We start from the raw sequence: 14,049 nt of genomic DNA on the forward strand, positions 1-14,049 counted from the left end.
CCCCCATTCCGACCAGGGGGTATTTTGCGATTCGGCACTGTGGGACTTTAACGGACAATTGCGCGGTCGTGCGACGCTGTACCTAAACGAATTTGGCGTCCTTTTTTTCCCACAAACAGAGCTTTCTTTTGGTGGTATTTGATCACCTGTGCGATTTTTTGATCACGCGCTATAAACAAAAAAAGAGCGTCAATTTTGCAAAAATAGCAATATTTTTCACATTTTTTTATATGAAATTCCCCCAAAAAAAATGTAAAAATCAAAATTTTTTTACTTTTTCGGCCAATTTGTTTTATGCTACCTATGTTTGGTAAAAAAAATTGCAAAAAGCGTATTTTGATTGGTTTGCGCAAAAGTTATCGCGTTTACTAACAAAGGGAAAGATTTCTGTAATTTTTGTTGTTTTTTTTTTTAACGTGTAATGGCGGCGATCTGCGATTTTTTTTGCGGCACTGCGACATTGGGGCGGACAGATCGGACCCTTGACTGACATTTTTGACACTTTTGGGGTTACCAGTGACATTTCTACAGTAATCAGTGCTATATATATGCACTGTTACTGTAAAAATACACTGGTAGTGAAGGGGTTAACTTTATTTGGGAGGGAGGGGCTGTGTGTGTCCCTAGGGGCGTGATTCTAACTGTGATTGGCTGGGGCTTGAGCTGTATGGACACTTATCAACGGATCTACATACTAGATCCGAGTGATCAGTATCCTAACAGCAAGGAGAATGACAGGTCGCTTGTTTACACAAGCTGCCTGACATTCTCCCTCTCCCCCGCCGATCGCCGAGTGACCGGCGGACATCGGGTCCGCTGGTCACACGCGCGGGGGGGTCCGTGACCACGCGGGAGCGGGAGCGCGCCTCCGGGGGCGCGCGCTCGCTCCCTAGACCCTCACAAGCAAGCAACGTAGCCCTACGTTAGTTTGCCTGTGAGGGGCTGACCGCCGACGTAGATAGTCGTGCGGCGGTCGGCATGTGGTTAATACTACCATCGCACACGCTCATAGTCAACAAAAGAAGTACTATGATCTTCGTAGAAGACCTTCTCCTCAGTATGCTATTGGGGACCTCGTTTGGCTCTCAACAAAAAACTTAAGATTGAAAATCCCTAGCAAAAAGCTTGGACCTCTGTTCTTGGGACCTTTCCCAATCAGGAAACTTATTGGAAAAGCTGCAGTACCACTCACATTACCAACAGACCTCAAAATACATCCCATCTTCCATGTGTCGCTACTGAAGCCCCATGTTTCTGACCAAGGAATAAGGCCTACTATCCCACCTCCTCCTCCTGTACAAGTTGAAAGTGGAGAAGAATATGAGATAAAAGAGATTCTGGATTCTCGTATCCACAGAAGAAGACTTCAATATTTAGTTCGATGGAAGAACTATGGGCCCCAAGACGACACCTGGCTAAATACCTCTGACATACATGCCCCTAGATTAATTCGCAATTTTCATGCGAAATACCCAGACAAACCAGCTCCAGAGGCCTTCAGGAGCCGGCCTTAAGGGGGGGGTACTGTAATGTTCTGGTACCTTTGGTACCCTAATTCCACTTTCCTTAAGTGTATGCGCCCCACCATTCTCTTTTGGTAAGGTGCGCATACACCTTTAAGACCGATGCTGTCATCACTGAGCGCCGCTGGAGCGGCTATTTCAACCTCCGGCGGTCTCACTCACATTGTTCGTTCAACACCGCTTAAGCTGCCTTGAAGCTCGCATGCTTGCAAGCATACCTCGCTATCGGAACCACGCTGCTGATCCCTGTATCCCGCTACCGGATCATCCGCTCTTACTGAACCTCTCCTCTGCTACTTGCTACTAGTGATAAGTACCCCACAGGGGAATCCTCTATAACCTTCATACTAAAGCTTACACTATCTAGCTCTGCATACTAAGGACTGTTACTACATCTGCACTATCTAGATTGCTAGCTCTTGAGCCTACTATCATCTGCTCTTGCACTTGGTTAGTCTCTCTTGTATGTTCATCTGCTATCCTATCATCTACTACCATACATGATTGCTAACCTATCTGCATCCCATCTGCTACTATCTAATTCTCAAGAACATTCCTCTCAAGTGTCTGTCACCTATCATCTCTACTCAACCTGTCTCTTCAGCCTATCACCACTATACTACTATATACATAGATCACTCCAGGAACATCTTATTGAGTGTGTATATTTGTATGCTGAATTGAGACTATCCACATATGATAAATCTTGGGAGTTGGGATTGGTATCTCAGCGTTTCTCTACATGACTACTGAAGTGGAATATTTCTGCAGCTGCAAATCCACATTATACAGAAAACGCAGGAGCGTTACAGTCTCTTATCAATTCACCATTTTTACCTTTGATGCAATGAATATTATTGTCAAGTTGGGTTTCCTTCAAGGCCCTAGCTAATAGTTTACCTCCCTTATCCCCTTGTTCATAATAGATTGACCCTTTGAGGAATAGTGATCTTTTGATCTTAGATTATAGGAGGTCATTTAAAGCCTTTCTTTGTGTAATTAGTTCTTGCTCTATTTTTTGCGAAGTGCTGAGTTTGTGTTGCCCTTCAAGTTCAGAGATTTTCCTTATCAGGGTTTCCGTGAATTTTTCCCTCTCCCTTTTACATATTGCTCCATGTTTAATAAGCTCACCTCTGACCACGCTCTTGTGTGCTTCCCAGAGCAATAGGGGTGAGATATCTTCTGAGACATTATCTTTGAAATAATTTGTTATGGTATTCTGAATGTCAGTTTGAATGTTTTTTTTCACTAATAGTGATGAGTTCAATCTCCATGTGAACCCACCTCTAGTTGGTGTGTCCAGTAGAAGTGAAATGGCGACCGGGCATGGTCAGAGAAGGAAATAATGCCTATGTCAGCGTTAGTCAATTTGAAAAGGTCCCTTTGAGTTATGTAAATGTGATCTATACGCGTGTAACGCTTGTGTGGGGCTGAGTAGAATGTATAATCTTTTACTGTCGGGTTAAGCGCTCTCCATGTGTCGATAAGTGTTAGGGATCTGAGGAGTGTTTTAATTTTTTTAATGATTTTATATGAGATACAAGTTTTACCCGAGGATGTGTCTTGTAATGGGTCTAGGGGTATGTTAAAATCCCCCCCCCCCCCTAGTATTATGCATCCCTTTGCATGTTTTTTAAGTTCGTCTATGATCAAATTACAGAATGTGATGTGTGCTGTATTCGGAAAGTAGACGTTTGCCAACATCATCGGGTTTCTGTTAAGGGTTCCTATCAAGAACAGATATCTACCATCTGGGTCTGATATCTGCTCGTCCAGTTTGAATTTGCAATTCTTGTGGAGCAGGATTGTCACTCCTTTTGTTTTGGCTTGGGTATTGGTTGCGTGGAAAGCCTTAGGATAATATCTAGTACAGTGGAACCTTGGTTTACGAGCATAATTCGTTCCGGAAGCATGCTTGTAATCCAAAGCGCTCTTATATCAAAGCGGATTTTCCCATAGGAAATAATGGAAACTCAGATAATTCGTTCCACAAACATTTATTCATTATGGCAATACAAAATACAGTATAAAGTGTACTGTAGAAATAAAACAAACTAAGCTGAACTTCAAAATACAGTACTGTACTGTACTGTACAGTAAAAATGAAACAAATTAACCTGCACTTTGCCTTTGAAAAGAATTGTAGCTGGTGTGAGGGAGACAAGAGAGTGTAAAGGAGGAGGGTGGTTATTGTGTAGGATGTCCATCACTAACTTTAACAAGGAACCTATCCAATGACACTTGCTTTTGTCGCCTTTTGAGAATTTGGCGGAAATGTGACATTGCATTGTCGTTAAACAGATTGCTCGCTCGCACCGCTACAGCCTTATTCGGGTGGTGCTTTTCTACAAAATCTTGCACTGTTTCCCACATTTTACACATCTCCCTAATCTCATTTGAAGGGATGGATTCCTCTGCCTGTTTATCCTCCTCTTCAGATGAGATCTCCTCCATAACCTCTTGCTGTTGGTCTTGGTGCAGATCCATCAGTTCATCAGTGGTCAGCTCCTGGTTATGTTCCTCCACCAGCTCTTGAATGTCATCCTCATTCACCTCCAGTCCCAAAGTCTGACCCAAGGACACAATTTCATCGACAACTGGCGGCTCCTGCTCCTGAGCAAACCCCTCACAGTCATGTCCAGGAACACAATCAGGCCACAGTTTTCTCCAAGCAGCATTGAGGGTTCTCTTGGTGACCCCATTCCAGGATTTATCGATGATTTTAAGGCAGTTCACAATGTGGAAATGATCTTTCCAAAACTCTCGGAGGCTAAGGTTTGTTCCTTCAGTGACCTCGAAGCATAGCTGAAATAGTGCTTTGGTGTAAAGCTTTTTAAAGTTGGAAATTACCTGCTGATCCATGGGCTGGATTAATGGAGTGGTATTGGGAGGAAGGAACTTGACCTTAATGAACTCAAATTCTTCCAGTAAGTCGTCATGAAGGCCTGGAGGATGAGCAGGAGCATTATCCATTAGCAGCAAGACTTTGAGTGGCAGATTGTTTTCTAAGAGATATCTCTTCACTGAAGGACCGAAGACCTCATTGATCCACTCAACGAACAAGATACGAGTGACCCAAGCCCTGCTGTTGGACCTCCACATAACATTTAACTGGCTCTTCTGCACCTTGTACTTCTTGAAGGCTTGAGGATTCTCAGAATGATACACGAGCAGGGGCTTGATTTTGAAATCCCCACTTGCATTAGCACAAAACAAGAGGGTAAGACGGTCTTTCATGGGCTTGTGGCCGGGCAGTGCACTCTCTTCTGCTGTAATGTAGGTCCTCTTTGGCATCTTCTTCCAAAAAAGCCCCGTCTCATCGCAATTAAAAACCTGCTGGGGCAGGTAACATTCGGAAACCATGAGCTCTTTGAACTCGACAATAAATGCCTCAGCTGCCTTAGTGTCAGAGCTCGCAGCCTCTCCATGCCTCACAACACTATGGATGCCACTTCTCCTCTTAAAGTTATCAAACCATCCCCTGCTTGCCTTGAAGCCTTCCTCCTGTTCTTGCGATGTACCTGGCAGTTTGCTTACAAGGTCGGTGTATAAGGCCTTTGCTTTCTCACAGATAATGTGCTCGGACACAGTATCACCTGCTAGTTGCTTCTCATTTATCCAGACAAGAAGCAACTTTTCTACATCTTCCAGAACACGTGGCCGCTGCTTTGATACTCTAGAGACTCCTTTTGCTGCATCTAGCCCCATTAATTCTTCTTTTTTCTTTAAAATTGTACAAATTGTTGAAGTAGACTTCTGATATAATCTTGCAATGTCGGACACTCGCATACCCTGTTGATGTTTCGTAATGATTTCTTTTTTAACATCCACTGTAATCACCCCCTTCTTCTTACTGCCTTCCTTTTCCACCTTTTTTTTCTTACTTGGGGGCATTATTGGTGAGGTACGCCAACAAAGATGGTGAAATGATAACCCACAATCCTGCATTGAGAAAGAGAAAGATGAATTTGTACTGTACTGTACTGTAAAAGGCATTGTGTTCAGCCCTGTGTACTGCACCAGCCTGTATGTACTGTACAAGGCATTCATTGTGTTCATGTACTGTACCAGCCTGTACTGTAAATGGTCCATCAAAAACTCACATTGGTACTGTACATTTATTCCTGAGGCAATGCCCGCACATCAGGTTCTTGTGTCAAACTTTAGGCCCCTTGCACACCAGTCAACAGATTTATATCCAGGTGTCATTCACAAAACACAGTACAGTACAGTATGTACTGTACTGTATACTGTACATGTGCAGTATTGTGCAGTGTATTTACTGTACTGTACTTTCTCAATTTGACTTCTCTTTTAAATGTATGCAGGTGCAGGGGTTACTGTACTGTATTCCGGAGTACTGTATGTACATACTGTACTGTACATGTACAGTACAGTACAGTATTCTGTTCAGCCCTGTGCAGTGTATTACTGTACTGTACTGTATATCTTTTCTTTAATAAATATTTAAAAAGGATATCAGCACTATTTCGTGTTTTTTCCTTTATATGACATACGGCTGATGCCCTATGGAAAGAGCTGCTGCATGTGAAGGATCCTGACCTGGGAGAGTTCAACAGATCCCACTAAGCACAGTCCGACTATAGCCTAATCGCGAGGCGTAGCGTGGGGGGTGCAGGGGGGGCGGGCCGCACCGGGCGCAAGATCTGGGGGGGGCGCATCCGCAGTGTCACTCTGTCTGTCTGACTCTGACATTCACACACTGTCTGCGGCTGCCTCCATCTTTAGGCTGGGAGATGTCCAGCGCGGCCGCCCTATGGCTGAAAATGGCGGGTCGGGGCGGGGCTGGACTGTACCTCACCTGTCCATTGGTGTAGGGTGGGGGTGGTGTTGCAAACCAAGCCCCACCTATGCCGCCTCTCCTCACTGCTCAGTCAGTTTAGCAGCGAGTGAGTCAGCAGCCTGGCACTGTCAGAGTGGGTTTTTTTTTTAATCACCTGATTAGAGCCAGAGGCTCTAATAGGCTTCAAAAAAGAGTGGACCCGGGGCGCAGAGCAGTGCACCCCGAGCCCACCCATTGTGTGACAATAGCGAATGAAAATTCGCTATTCTCACACGGATCCTCCTCCTGGCCAATCAGGAAGCGGTTCCGAGACCCGCTTCCTGATTGGCCGAAAGGCAAACACATGCTATTGGCCAAGGAGGAGGCGGGAGGACTCGAGGAGACGCGGGGAACTGAGGAGAAGCCGCCGCTGCAGGTAAGTCTCTCTGCATTGAAGGGGGCACGCTGGTCTCTCTGCATTGAAAGGGGGCACACTGGTCATTCTGCATTGAAAGGGGGCACGATGATCTCTCTGCATTGAAAGGGGGCACGCTGGTCATTCTGCATTGAAAGGGGGCACGCTGGTCTCTCTGCATTGAAAGGGGGCACGCTGGTCATTCTGCATTGAAAGGGGGCACACTGGTCATTCAAACTTGTATTTAGATGCATTTTACTTTAATTACATCAGTATTTTCATAACAAACAATATATGTGCTTAGGGGGTAAGGGTTTCTTTAACTAATCTATTGGAAGAGACTGAGTGCTAAAATCCCGCGGGTTAGGGGGCGCAAATGACTTGCCTTGCCCCGGGTGCTGACAACCCACGCTACGCCACTGCATACTCGCATGTTATAAGGTGAGCACCCACTCACCTGGGAAGCACTGGTGACTTTATGTGGCTTTATCATCTGCACTGCTCTGCACTTTTTGGAAGAAGTTATTTGCATTCATTTTTCCATAAGAACATTTTTGCACTATTGTGGACATTGCACATATTCATTAATGAATGATTATTTTTCCACCTAAAGGATTTTGCATAGATTCTAGTTTTATTTAGCCCTGTTGGCACTTATTTTAGAGACACTGTCCACTGCTATTAGTTTGATTAGAATCACTTTATATGTTTGCAAACATATATATGTTTTTTTCTACTGGACACTTTATTTGGCACTATACATCACATATATACAGTACAGTACTTTCATAATTTGACTCACGTTTGCCTTCTCTTTGTATGTACTGTACAGTACTGTAGTATGCAGGTGCAGGGGTTCCGCCCATCCGCTCTGCGCCCATCCGCTCCGCTGTATTCCGGAGACACTCGGCTCGGCTGATGACGTCACTTCCGGGTGCGGGCGCCGCTCGTATATCAAAGCGGCGCTCGCAAACCAAAGCAAAAAAAAAGAAAAACTATTGCTCGTCTTTCAAGTTGCTCGTAAACCACGGTACTCGTAAACCGAGGTTCCACTGTACTTAATTTGGGTATGTTGGCGCTTTGGAAGTGTGTTTCCTGCAAGTAGACAATTTGGGTTTTAGATTTTTTAAGCTCATACAATAGGCGGCTTCTTTTTTCTGGGATGTTAAGGCCATTTACGTTATGAGATATAATAAAAGACATCTTATCTAGCCGTGAATAGGCCATCTTGTAATATTTAAGGGGATGGGAAAGGAGGGGAGGGGGATGGGAAGGGGGTAAGGGAAGAAGCAGAGAAGAGAAGAGAGTGAAGTTTGAGAAAAGTAGAGAAAAAAGACACCCAGTAGGTAATAACGACCACCTGTGACTGACTAGTCCAGATGGAAGATATAGTTTCAGAGGCTACAATAGTATAAAATGGCACCTGTTACACCTTAGAAACGGTGAACAGTCTCCTAGCCTCTATCTGGGGAAAAAATGGTTGGCACACCAAGGAATGACCACTTCATCCAAAATGGAAAATAAACCAGGAAGTTGAACAGAAATAATTTTCCCAGATGTATCAAGTTCTATGTATAAATCAGTAAATCCAGGAGGCCCTCCTACTCCTTAGAAAAGAATAACATTAAACAATGAAAACAGGCATACTTCAGAGAGCATACCTTTAAAGTACTTACAGCTTGTTAACAGGAATTTGGGTACTTTCGATGGGAAAAATGGTAACTGAAAAAGAATAAACTCACGTTTCGGTACCCCTGTCTGTAAGCTCCTGTGAGGCCTTATCCTAACTTGAATACAATGGTAATCTTCCGTTGTAGATGCTCGTGTATGCATTATGACAATGATATGAATACATGGATCTTATATCCAGTACCTAGCAAGGGATTTCCCAACATTAGAACCAGCAGTGACATTTCCCTAGGAAGCGGGCAGTCCAGCCCAGGTGGAATTGTGGCAGTAGATGATAGGATGGCGGAGATATCCGCGAAAAAGCAGGGTAGGAAGCAGAGCTCTGTAGGAAACCTCCACTCGGTCGCACGTCCAGGACACGCCCCATGTTTTTATGTCCTATGAATAATCTAGGCACGTCTCGGTGGATGACCATTTTTCTTTCTTAGCCGGGCATCATAATTGAGGTGAATCAACATGGCCAGATGACGCAATGAATGTGGATGTACAATGTCGGAATTTTTTTTAATTAATTAAAGGCTTGTCAACAACTGTGTCAGTTTTCATTAATACTTTATTTTTATTTTTTTTTGCAATGGATTTTCCTTGGGGACCTCATTCATTTTGTTGTTTTATTGCAGGGGTACCTCCTGAAAACCCATGCTGGATTCAAAGTAAGCATTTTCAGGGCCTCTAAGCATTTTACAGTTATAATTGCTGGAAAATAACAGTTCATTACCAGATTAAAAAAAAAAAAAAAAAGGCAAACAGATCCCTCCAAAGGTCCCCCTTAGTACACAGTGGACCAGGGCAGCTTAGCTTATCCCTAAAAGCGAGGAAGGTGAAGAGGAATACATGTAACCAGACGATCAGCAGAGCTACTAAATGTTACCAACACAATACAATACAATACAGCATCAAAGCTTGTCTCTGATATCCAATCCTCGTCCAGTCACAGGACAAAGCAATGCAAATGGTGAAATTCAGAAATAAATGTATCTTTAATATCAGTGGCGTCAATGGAAACCCTGAGCATGTGCGTCGCATCTCCTGTGGGGTGTCTTAGATCTCCAGTTCCATGATCACCACTACAATTTTTTTTTATTTGCCGGCAATTCTTTTTTTTACATTCAGCTATTAGTGGGGAACCCCGCTTATAGCTGATTATTCATCGGTTGTCAAGGATGCGGTGACCGGCATCCCAGTACGCTCCTTAACAACCAGCTACATACAGTGGTTTTAAAGGGAACAAAAAAAATGCAGAACTAATGAAAAATGCATGCAAAAACTCATCACAAACGTGTGTTTAAAAACACGAAATGCACCACAAAACGTGCCTAAAAAACGCATGAACCACAACCTCATAGATGGGAACCTAGACATAGCAGATATATATTGTACCTACAGGTAAGCTTTATTATAGATTAAAGAGAAAATAAAAATGTTCCTACCACTAAAAAAAAAAAATGTATAATGCATTTTATGTGTATTTTCTTTCCTGATTTTTACATTGAAAAAATATGATTAAAAAATACGGATTTCAACATTTTTAGCCTAAAAAAAAAAAAAAATATAGTGTAGCAGATTCCAGCCAGCAGGGGCAGCTCTTGACTTGCATTTTGTAAGATTAGAGTCAGATGTATGATTAGCCAATTATACCAAGCAAGAGCTAATGATCATCAATTTCATAGGTAGGTTGAAACACAGTCATTAACGGAAATATTAACAGCTGTGTATGATGTTTATAACTGGGTGAGGAACAGCCAAACTCTGTTTGTAAGGTGAGGTTGTGGAAGAAAGTTTCATGTCACGGGTCATGCACCATGGCAAGGCTGAGCACAGAAACAGGACACAAAGTAGTTCTAATGCATAGGGAAGGTCTCTCCCACACAAAGATTTCAAAGCTGACTGGGGGTTCAAGATATGCAGTTCAAGCTCTTTTGAAGAAGCACAAAGAAATGGGTAATGTTAAGGAGCGTGTGGTCTGGTAATGTTGAGGAGTGTAGATGCAGTGGTCGGGTAATGTTGAGGAGTGTAGATGCAGTGGTCAGGTAATGTTGAGGAGTGTAGATGCAGTGGTCTGGTAATGTTGAGGAGTGTAGATGCAGTGGTCGGGTAATGTTGAGGAGTGTAGATGCAGTGGTCAGGTAACGTTGAGGAGTGTAGATGCAGTGGTCGGGTAATGTTGAGGAGTGTAGATGCAGTGGTCAGGTAATGTTGAGGAGTGTAGATGCAGTGGTCTAGTAATGTTGAGGAGTGTAGATGCAGTGGTCTAGTAATGTTGAGGAGTGTAGATGCAGTGGTCAGGTAACGTTGAGGAGTGTAGATGCAGTGGTCTGGTAATGTTGAGGAGTGTAGATGCAGTGGTCTGGTAATGTTAAGGAGTGTAGATGCAGTGGTCTGGTAATGTTGAGGAGTGTAGATGCAGTGGTCAGGTAATGTTGAGGAGTGTAGATGCAGTGGTCTGGTAATGTTGAGGAGTGTAGATGCAGTGGTCGGGTAATGTTGAGGAGTGTAGATGCAGTGGTCAGGTAACGTTGAGGAGTGTAGATGCAGTGGTCGGGTAATGTTGAGGAGTGTAGATGCAGTGGTCAGGTAATGTTGAGGAGTGTAGATGCAGTGGTCTAGTAATGTTGAGGAGTGTAGATGCAGTGGTCTAGTAATGTTGAGGAGTGTAGATGCAGTGGTCAGGTAACGTTGAGGAGTGTAGATGCAGTGGTCTGGTAATGTTGAGGAGTGTAGATGCAGTGGTCTGGTAATGTTAAGGAGTGTAGATGCAGTGTTCAGGTAATGTTGAGGAGTGTAGATGCAGTGGTCTGGTAATGTTGAGGAGTGTAGATGCAGTGGTCTGGTAATGTTAAGGAGTGTAGATGCAGTGTTCAGGTAATGTTGAGGAGTGTAGATGCAGTGGTCTGGTAATGTTGAGGAGTGTAGATGCAGTAGTCAGGTAATGTTGAGGAGTGTAGATGCAGTGGTCTGGTAATGTTGAGGAGTGTAGATGCAGTGGTCTGGTAATGTTGAGGAGTGTAGATGCAGTGGTCGGGTAATGTTGAGGAGTGTAGATGCAGTGGTCAGGTAACGTTGAGGAGTGTAGATGCAGTGGTCGGGTAATGTTGAGGAGTGTAGATGCAGTGGTCAGGTAATGTTGAGGAGTGTAGATGCAGTGGTCTAGTAATGTTGAGGAGTGTAGATGCAGTGGTCTAGTAATGTTGAGGAGTGTAGATGCAGTGGTCAGGTAACGTTGAGGAGTGTAGATGCAGTGGTCTGGTAATGTTGAGGAGTGTAGATGCAGTGGTCTGGTAATGTTAAGGAGTGTAGATGCAGTGTTCAGGTAATGTTGAGGAGTGTAGATGCAGTGGTCTGGTAATGTTGAGGAGTGTAGATGCAGTGTTCTGGTAATGTTGAGGAGTGTAGATGCAGTGGTCAGGTAATGTTGAGGAGTGTAGATGCAGTGGTCGGGTAATGTTGAGGAGTGTAGATGCAGTGGTCTGGTAATGTTGAGGAGTGTAGATGCAGTGGTCGGGTAATGTTGAGGAGTGTAGATTCAGTGGTCAGGTAACGTTGAGGAGTGTAGATGCAGTGGTCGGGTAATGTTGAGGAGTGTAGATGCAGTGGTCAGGTAATGTTGAGGAGTGTAGATGCAGTGGTCTAGTAATGTTGAGGAGTGTAGATGCAGTGGTCTAGTAATGTTGAGGAGTGTAGATGCAGTGGTCAGGTAACGTTGAGGAGTGTAGATGCAGTGGTCTGGTAATGTTGAGGAGTGTAGATGCAGTGGTCTGGTAATGTTAAGGAGTGTAGATGCAGTGTTCAGGTAATGTTGAGGAGTGTAGATGCAGTGGTCTGGTAATGTTGAGGAGTGTAGATGCAGTGGTCTGGTAATGTTAAGGAGTGTAGATGCAGTGTTCAGGTAATGTTGAGGAGTGTAGATGCAGTGGTCTGGTAATGTTGAGGAGTGTAGATGCAGTGGTCGGGTAATGTTGAGGAGTGTAGATGCAGTGGTCTGGTAATGTTGAGGAGTGTAGATGCAGTGTTCGGGTGATGTTGAGGAGTGTAGATGCAGTGGTCAGGTAACGTTGAGGAGTGTAGATGCAGTGGTCGGGTAATGTTGAGGTGTGTAGATGCAGTGGTCAGGTAATGTTGAGGAGTGTAGATGCAGTGGTCTAGTAAGGTTGAGGAGTGTAGATGCAGTGGTCAGGTAACGTTGAGGAGTGTAGATGCAGTGGTCTGGTAATGTTGAGGAGTGTAGATGCAGTGGTCTGGTAATGTTAAGGAGTGTAGATGCAGTGTTCTGGTAATGTTGAGGAGTGTAGATGCAGTGGTCTGGTAATGTTGAGGAGTGTAGATGCAGTGGTCGGGTAATGTTGAGGAGTGTAGATGCAGTGGTCAGGTAACGTTGAGGAGTGTAGATGCAGTGGTCGGGTAATGTTGAGGAGTGTAGATGCAGTGGTCAGGTAATGTTGAGGAGTGTAGATGCAGTGGTCTAGTAATGTTGAGGAGTGTAGATGCAGTGGTCAGGTAACGTTGAGGAGTGTAGATGCAGTGGTCTGGTAATGTTGAGGAGTGTAGATGCAGTGGTCGGGTAATGTTGAGGAGTGTAGATGCAGTGGTCTGGTAATGTTGAGGAGTGTAGATGCAGTGGTCTGGTAATGTTAAGGAGTGTAGATGCAGTGGTCTAGTAATGTTGAGGAGTGTAGATGCAGTGGTCTGGTAATGTTGAGGAGTGTAGATGCAGTGGTCTGGTAATGTTAAGGAGTGTAGATGCAGTGTTCAGGTAATGTTGAGGAGTGTAGATGCAGTGGTCTGGTAATGTTGAGGAGTGTAGATGCAGTGGTCTAGTAATGTTAAGGAGTGTAGATGCAGTGTTCAGGTAATGTTGAGGAGTGTAGATGCAGTGTTCGGGTAATGTTGAGGAGTGTAGATGCAGTGGTCAGGTAACGTTGAGGAGTGTAGATGCAGTGGTCGGGTAATGTTGAGGAGTGTAGATGCAGTGGTCAGGTAATGTTGAGGAGTGTAGATGCAGTGGTCTAGTAATGTTGAGGAGTGTAGATGCAGTGGTCAGGTAACGTTTAGGAGTGTAGATGCAGTGGTCTGGTAATGTTGAGGAGTGTAGATGCAGTGGTCTGGTAATGTTGAGGAGTGTAGATGCAGTGGTCTGGTAATGTTAAGCAGTGTAGATGCAGTGTTCTGGAAATGTTGAGGAGTGTAGATGCAGTGGTCTGGTAATGTTGAGGAGTGTAGATGCAGTGGTCGGGTAATGTTGAGGAGTGTAGATGCAGTGGTCTGGTAATGTTGAGGAGTGTAGATGCAGTGGTCGGGTAATGTTGAGGAGTGTAGATGCAGTGGTCTGGTAATGTTGAGGAGTGTAGATGCAGTGGTCTGGTAATGTTGAGGAGTGTAGATGCAGTGGTCTGGTAATGTTAAGCAGTGTAGATGCAGTGTTCTGGTAATGTTGAGGAGTGTAGATGCAGTGGTCTGGTAATGTTGAGGAGTGTAGATGCAGTGGTCGGGTAATGTTGAGGAGTGTAGATGCAGTGGTCTGGTAATGTTGAGGAGTGTAGATGCAGTGGTCGGGTAATGTTGAGGAGTGTAGATGCAGTGGTCAGGTAACGTTGAGGAGTGTAGATGTAGTGGTCGGGTAATGTTGAGGAGTGTAGATGCAG

At 44.3% G+C, this 14,049-nt stretch overlaps 1 protein-coding gene across 1 annotated transcript; it reads right to left on the reverse strand.

Moving 5' to 3' along the window:
• Positions 1–3,710: 3,710 nt before the first annotated feature.
• Positions 3,711–5,417, reverse strand: LOC309550897 (tigger transposable element-derived protein 1-like; the record flags this gene model as incomplete). Its single annotated transcript, XM_082251283.1, has 1 exon — positions 3,711–5,417. One exon carries the CDS (start codon positions 5,415–5,417, stop codon positions 3,711–3,713), a length of 1,707 nt encoding a protein of 568 aa, XP_082107409.1.
• Positions 5,418–14,049: the final 8,632 nt, after the last annotated feature.

Source organism: Pelophylax lessonae (assembly GCF_965119305.1).
Source record: "Pelophylax lessonae genome assembly, chromosome: 1".
In the NCBI taxonomy this organism is placed as follows: Eukaryota; Metazoa; Chordata; class Amphibia; order Anura; family Ranidae; genus Pelophylax; species Pelophylax lessonae.